At 43.9% G+C, this 8008-nt stretch overlaps 1 protein-coding gene across 1 annotated transcript; it reads right to left on the bottom strand.

The window, feature by feature from the left end:
* Positions 1 to 632: 632 nt before the first annotated feature.
* LOC127341929 (ervatamin-B) lies at positions 633 to 2093 on the bottom strand. The gene is made up of 2 exons (XM_051367870.2): positions 1530 to 2093; positions 633 to 1409 (listed from the first exon to the last, which is right to left on the bottom strand). Exons 1-2 carry the CDS (start codon positions 2017 to 2019, stop codon positions 814 to 816), a joined length of 1086 nt encoding a protein of 361 aa, XP_051223830.1. The 5' UTR covers positions 2020 to 2093; the 3' UTR covers positions 633 to 813.
* Between the last annotated feature and the right edge of the window lie 5915 nt (positions 2094 to 8008).

Here is an 8008-nt window from a genome sequence, read left to right as displayed (position 1 = left end):
AGATTGAGGGAGGGTGTTAGACTGTATATTTGTATAACTGTATCTGTATCTGTATTGTACCTCTTGGTACCCATATATAAATTAAAGTGATAGGCCACGCACCAGATGCATTGAGCCAGTTTCCACCAAACCACTGTTTAACAATGTGATGTAATAGAATAATCTTTGTTTCTTGATATTACATCTTATACTGTATGTGCTAGCGATTGATCTAAAGACTAGCACAATTAAGCACATAGATCAGCACCCTACCGGATAAGGTCACTACATAAGTGCAATCTCTTCTTGACTCGGTGCCTCGGTGTTTCGGCCTGAGTCGAGAATGTTGATCCCTTGGTAATTTGCTTACACGATGGGGATGGGATGCGTAGAAGAATTGCCCGGCCCGTGTCAGTTAATGGGTAAGCGACTAATGTCCTGGTCGCTAAACAGAGACACCGGTGGCGGTATATATAGTTCCAAAGCACACATCGATGCACATAAGAAAGGCCAATACTCGCACATCCGTCACGGGCACGTGCGCACGCACAATGCTAAACTGATTAGAAATGAGACAAACAATACTGGTTTTTTGCGGGTAACAAACAATACTAGCTGATTTATTGATTGATCAAAGGTAATAATACTCTACATATTGTTAAGATTTTGTCTTGCATGATCACAACGAAAATTATACAATACCCACATCCATCGATCTCATCCGCATGATCGATTAATTGATGCACTATATACTTTCTCGCAAAACTAGAAATATGCACTAGTATATGCTTGGCGTAAGCAAGGCTCGCCTGAGTAAGCTGGAGGCGTCGTCGGTCAAGCAGTGGGATAGAAAGGCGAGCTGGCGAGGGCGCAGGTGCCGGTGGACCAGGGCACGTCCTTGGCGAGCTTGATGTATCCCTGTTCGCCCCAGTCGTTGCTCCACGAGTTCTTGGCGAGCCAGAACTTCTCGCCGAACTCCTCGCAGTAGCCGACGATGGTGACGGCGTGGTTGACCTTGGCCGGGTCGCCGGAGCAGGGGCCGCGGTAGATGCCGCTGGAGTAGAACTGGAAATCCCAGGCGCTGGCGTCGATGTACACCGTGACGGGCTGCCGCGCCACGGCCAGCGCCAGCTGCCGCTCGTCGTTGATCGGCACGGCCTTGAAGCCCTTGACGGCGACGTCGCGGTCGAAGAGGAGCTTGTCGACGTCGCACCTGCCGTTGAATCCGCTGTACGGGTACTTCGTCTCCGACGTGATGCCGCCGCGGCCGGCCACGAGGTCCAGGGCGGTGTCGACGCGGCCGCCTCCGCAGCCGCTGCTCCCGGTGTCGCAGTCCACGAGCTCCTGCTCCGACAGAGAAACCAGCTCCCCAGTCCTGATCTTGTTCATGCCTTCGATAGCCGCTACCGCCGCGAACGCCCAGCACGACACTAGATATGTCCATGCACGCAACGCAAACACACGAGTAATTAAGCAACCATGTCCATTACCCACTCTACAGAAATTCATCAACATGTATATCGGAGCAGGAGTTAGCTAGCTTCACTTACAGCAAGGGCCTTGAAACTTGACGCCGGTGACGGCGCCGCTGGAGCGCCAGTCGACGCAGCACGGCTTCGCGGAGTCGTAAGGAAGGAAGGTGGGGCGCGCGGACTGGAAGCCGGTGCTGTTGAACCCGGTGAACTGCGCGGCGACCTCGGCGGGTTCGAGATCCCCGAACCTGTTCATGCCCACCCTGACAGTCGTGATGGTCTGCGGCCCGAACCCCCCAACGACGACGGTGGTACTGGTCTGGGCGCTGAAGGCGCCGATCTGGTTGAGGTTGTCCCTGAAGACCCCGAACCGCTTCTCCTTATCCTCTTCGTTCGCGTAGGTCTTCGAGTACTTGGTCATCCACCTGGAAAACCTGGCCCTCGACTCGGATTCCGGCAGCCGCCACGGCTGCTGTGGCGGTGGTGGTGGGTTCGCTGCCGTGAGCGACGCCTGTAGGAGGCTGGCGGCACACAAGAGTATGATCAGGTAAGGCGTGGAAGCAGCCATCTTGGCTAGGCTGAGTTATCTAAGCTTGATGCTAGCTTAAAGTTAGTTATGCTTGTCTGGAATACATGCACCGGAGCTAATGTTTATATAGGCGCTGCGATGCATGAGTTAGCATGTTTTTTGCGCAGCATACTCTGTAAGATGCATGCTTAAATTAACAAGAAAATCGAGCAATGTTTAGGGAAATGCTATGTACGTACGTTGTCTCAGCCTAGGTATTTTGTAGGACTGATGTTCGTTTAAGAAAACAAAATATGTTATATTCAGTAACTTGTTATAATTAAATAGTGTTTATTTTACATTGTGCACTTTGTAATTGTACCGAAATACAATTCGGGTCCCAAGTGCATATGATCACATTGTGTGAAAACACAATTCAAAATGTCAAAAAATTCTAAAATAATTCTTTTCATATATAACTAGACATTCTATATTCTCTGAAATGTTGCACAACCTCCTGCAAGGGAGTTTTTTTGTCTTTTGCACAATCCACATGAAATTTTCTTTTTCCTCAAAACTTGCCCATGAACATAGAATGTCTGGATCTACAAGGAAAAGTTATTTTTTTTAAGAAAATAAGCATTTTCATAATAGATTCATATGCACCTATGAGCCAAAACACAACCTCAGGAAAACTATGCTTTTATAGGATAATTCTAAGTTCCCACATATTGCAAGAAAATTACAACACATACATTACACTATGAACCGCATCCCATATAGAGTTGAGGCATTTTTGAATTCAGGTCTTAGTGTAAATTTCTGGCTGCTTTCTGGCTATTGTGATTTCTTAGCTTCATTGAGGACCTAGTCCTTTCTGCATCTAAAAAGCCGTTACAAGACTAAACGGGACTCAATCATAGAAGATGAGTATGCGTTTAGTATTTTCGTTTAGATAATGTCTTTTACAGTTGTCTAATATCATCATGATAGTTGTTTCTTTAGAAAAAAAAAATGTGACTATTTGTTTGTAGTGGAACAATGAGGTGAATACAATTCATATACTATGTTCCTTAGTTGGTGTTTAAAATTATTCTAGTGGAATTGTGAAGAGATCCGGACTAAATCCCGTTAATTTGACAGGGTAAGATTTGGTCTATTTTTTCGAAGTTTTGTAAGGGCATCTCTAAGGACACCTCTCATCCCATGTCTAGATGTCACAAACTATCCAACAGTGTTCAAACATAGTCAACAAAGGGGACCTCTCAAACACATCTTATTGTTTTGATCAGCCACTCATATGTTGAGGCGGGCACGCCACATCACCAAGCTTCGTCCCTCTCACTCTACTTGACGACCTTACCCCATGTCATCTAGGTGCAACCTCGTTAGTGTAGCTGCCCACTTCTGTGCCGCCACACCACTGACGCAGTCGACCACCTCTGCAGGGCACTAAAAGCATACCGACTTTGAAAGTTGCCGAAGGGTACCGCCATTTCCGTGGTGTCCGGACATTATCAGAGTCAGTATTTTAAAACAACCAAGTCGGATGTACAGCTATTTGAATTCACTCAGTATATTTAGGAGACTATGTGTCCCCGTGTTTGGAGCCGGTCAATAATATCACCCATCTCCGATAAGCACATTATTGTTGTCGGTTTTGATTCCTATCCGACCGAGGGGAGTGTTATAGGAATTGATTTATGAAACTGGCTCTAGAAAGGGGATTTTTTTATAGACTATGGGCTGAAAATCGGTGCGGAAACAGACTCCAGTCTATGTACCAAAACCGGATCTTATGCTTGGTTATGTACTGGTGAAACTCCAAAGAATCAGTGTCGGGCTTGGGCTTGCGCGGCTGCTAGTGAAAAACGAGGTGAACGACGGCGACACACCTTGTCGTCGTTCCCTGGCGAAGGAATCGTTTTTGCAGCTCTTGCTTCTTTGATCAGGATTCTCCGGGGGAAACCCTTTATTTGGCATTCCTTAATTGAACGTTGGCGACACTTTCTATGTTGTTCTTCCTCTTGAGGACAATGTTAACGGAGTTAATGCTGACTAGAGTGGTTTGAAGGTGCAGCGGGGCTGCTTTCAGTGCATCATCTATAACTTGTCTTGGGAGCATGGTGCAAAAGATCCTTGGTGTAGGCTGCGTTATGGTGGACGCGCGCAGGGCGGGGGTGCTGCCTGGCGTCATGGTCTCTCGACGGCAAGAGCGATGAAGATTATGCGAATATTTATACTAAAGATTTCTCTGCGGTTTGATGGCGGTGAAGGATTACGTAGCTTGTGCATGGTGCTCGCTAAAATTCTACAAGACCGGATGAGCACTCATGCCCGTTTCACTTAGTGGGTGTCTCGGCATATTCAATTTTTCAGGTTCCTAGGTTATGAGATGAAGATAGAGGTAGCAACAGACTGGATGCATATTACAAAACTTGTTACTTGTTCTCATAGGCTAACTAACTGTTTTCCAGGGAATAAGGTCATGTTGACATGATTTTTACTCATTGTTAGCTGTGTCGATTTTCAGGGTGGCTTCAGATTTTTTGATGTATTATCTTTGTTAGATTTTTGTTAAATAAATCAAAAAATGTTGTATGCATCTTTTCTATGTAGAGACCTAGGGTCCTCCCTCCATTTTGAGAAAATATATCTAGTTTCTCTTTGATTCGCATGATTCCTAAAATATAAAAATAAGAGAAGTACATAACTGAATGTCATGCACTCTTGTATGCTATTAGGATCAAAGAAGCACTTAGAGGACAACGGCTGAAGAAAGTCTCATGACCACTTTGGTTGGGCGTCATGGAACACAACACAATACATGAGTGTCCTTTAAATTAACGGCCTATAGTGTGAAATAGTTTCGTGGTCGCCAAACTCTTAGGATTGCATTGGTCAAGGAGTTCAGGTTATCTTCCCCGTAGATTAGGATCGCACAACGACTACGAAATGTTAACGGCAAGTGGATTTTGGTTACTAATGTGGACCGCCCAAAGTCTCGACGTTGTGCAAGTCATCTGTGCTGGAGCAACCATCTATGAGATCATGATAGAACCTTTTCCATGGAGCACTAACCAAGTCTTACCGTTTGTATCACTATCACATCGATTGAAAAAACAAACGTGCTTTGGTACGAGAGCATGTAGTTCCTACACTATCGTTTGGATTAACGAAACCAATTAAATTGATCCCAAGAACTCGTCAGCCGTTGTAGCTAGCTGTTGAATTATTCGGCGCCTCTACCAAACACATCATCACGTACGTAATCGTTTTTGTACCATTGCAATCGTCAACGGCGGTAGTTTCCTGGAGTAGGAAGTAAACCTACTGCAAAAGAACAGCGTATACGACTTTTGTATCTATATATATGCTATATAAGTGAAAAGTAACCAATTGCATTTCGCTAGCAGATCAAACACGCGTTTACGTAGGGCAAGTGATGGCACATTTTGGAAGTTAACTACTACATAAAATGCCCGGTGTCTCTGTCCGGAGTTAGGAACAATGTCTATGAACGGTTCGCGAGCCTCATGTGTAGTTCAGAGTTTCATGACGTCAAAGATTTTCCAGTCTCGCGTGTAAATCTGGCAGTATACGTATATATTGAGCTTAATTTCTGCTAGTATATGCAATTGGCCACCATGTGTGGAGGCTACAGGGTTGACCGTGTAAACAGTCAAGGACATGCATGCTTCCCATTTCTATTCAAGAAAACAAAAAGATTGTTCTTATCTGCATTTTCTATAGTAATAACGATCTTAACTGCTATACCGGTTGTCGATATACGGTTCTTATGTAATGCATTGAGGAGAAACAGCAAGATGAGCCATCTGCGTCAAGCAGTTCTTTGACCTCCGAAACGACGAGATGAGCCAACGAGATGGTTAGGATACCCAAAGACGTATATTCTCACATCAGCCGGCGCAGGCCATGGGCGCAGTCGCTGGCGTCGTCATCGTTTGGCCTTCCCAACCACCATGTTCATCATCAAACACAGTGTTCTTTAATCGTCAAACAGGGCCTTGGACTTATCTAGGTTTCACTCCTTCATGTCCATTGCCGTGGCTACTTTGCCTAGTGCAACAAGAAATGAGTTTGGGAAGAAGTTTATGTTCGTACATTCAAGTAAGAACCTTTCTTAAGTATCTTTTCAAGAACATGTATTACCAAGGGTTGCATGTCATTCCTTAAAATCTATTTATTACACGCGGCTCCAGCACACCCGCTACTTCTCGCGTCTATGCATCGTCGGTCTCGCAGATCCCGTTGTAGACTAGTGCGGCATCCAGTGTTTCTATCTAGACATAGCCAATGCATGCCCGCGACGATCATCACGACAGTCTCTTTTATGTTACTCCGAGTGCATCGAACACCGACAGAGTACTATTTCTTGTCTAAAGTTTGCATTGTAGGAACTAAGCCTGAACCTCTTCTTGCATGACTGAGTCTGAACCAGAACTAGTGCGAGTAGGGCGTTGCACCATTCAAGTGATTGATGTTTTCCAGGTTTTGACCGTAGAGAGTGCACCTTGGAGGGCCTTAAGTCCCCAGCTCATTGCTCAACACTTTGTCGAATATCCAACATCGGTTCTTCATGACAGCCAGCATAACAAATTCTCCTTCAGCAACACCTTTTTTTTTTTTGCCAAAATGCAGCTGCCCTCGCAAGCATGGATTCTGAAAAGATGGCAGAGTATGCTTAGGAGACTGAATATTTGGATAGGTCAGGCGCCAGGAGAATGAGTCCATATCAACAGATAAGATACGTCTGGAAATGCTTGGATTAGACACAAAGGCCCATGTATTCTAAGCCCACCGAGTTGTGTTCGTTTACAAACTTCGCGCGAACGGGATCGCGTCTACACCGGCTGGGCCGGCTCAATACGCCCGGATTCCTTGTTCGTTTTTCCGCTCGCTTAGATTAAGTAAACAAATTGTTTTTTCTGTTAAATTTTTTGAAGTGATCAAGATTTCAAGAAAGATTCAAAATTTTAAAAACTGTGCAGGTTTAAAAATTTGTTCACATTTTTAAAAAGTTAAGGTTTGAAATACATCCAGATTATGAAAACCCAAATTTAAAATTATTCAGATTTGAAAAATGTTCACATTTAAAAACAAATCAGATTCAAAAAAATCATATTTCGAAATAAAAATTGTTCAAATTTTAAAACGTTTAATTTAAAAAATGTTCATAATTTTTAAAAGTTCAAATTCTAAAATGTTGACATTTAAAAATTCCATATTTTTTTATAAAGTTCAAACTCTAAAATGATCAAATTTTAAAAAGGTTCATACTATAAAATTGATCAGATTTATTAAAAAATAAAATATTCAAATTTGTAAATGTTCAAAATTAAAAAAAAAGTTCAACTTTTGAAAAAAAAGAATGAAAACAAAAAAAGAAAAAAAGTGAAAACCAGGAAAAACCATAAAAACCGTCAAGAAACAAAAATAACCATGGAAACAGGACTGGATGGATCTTGAAGATTCCCGAAACCGGAAAAACCTACACTTGGCGGGATCCTAGTGGGCTGCCCGTTTAGAGGACTTAGCTACCGAAGAGGAACGTGTAGTGAACGAATTTTTTAAAATAATATGAATTATTTTATAATATATAGAAGTGTCACCCGGATTTGAAACTTTTTTTATTTTTGTGACTCGGTCAGTTTCCTACCCGCTAATCGGCCTACTGGAGGCTGATTGGGCTGTTGGCCGGGCAGTTCATCTATGTTGTGTCCGAATATCAGGTTCATCGATCAGCTCCCAGCCGACCGGCCATCTGGTAGCGGACTAACCAACAGCGAGGCGATCTGGTAGCCGACCAATGGCCTAATCACCGATGATATGCATGCTTCCACGTCTATCCTTTCTGCTTTGATTTACATGGTGTGTGGCTTGGCTTAGGGTTCCACGTCTATCCTTTCTGCTTTGATTTACATGTTGTGTGGCTTGGTTTAGGGTTCTCGCCGCTACCACCCACCTCCCCGACAAATATTTTCCCGCCCATATCTCCCGCCTATGCTCTCCCGGTAAACATTTTTCC

Source organism: Lolium perenne, chromosome 3 (assembly GCF_019359855.2).
Source record: "Lolium perenne isolate Kyuss_39 chromosome 3, Kyuss_2.0, whole genome shotgun sequence".
In the NCBI taxonomy this organism is placed as follows: Eukaryota; Viridiplantae; Streptophyta; class Magnoliopsida; order Poales; family Poaceae; genus Lolium; species Lolium perenne.
Note: the sequence above shows the minus strand (reverse complement) of the source record. Positions and strands in the feature narration are given on the sequence as shown.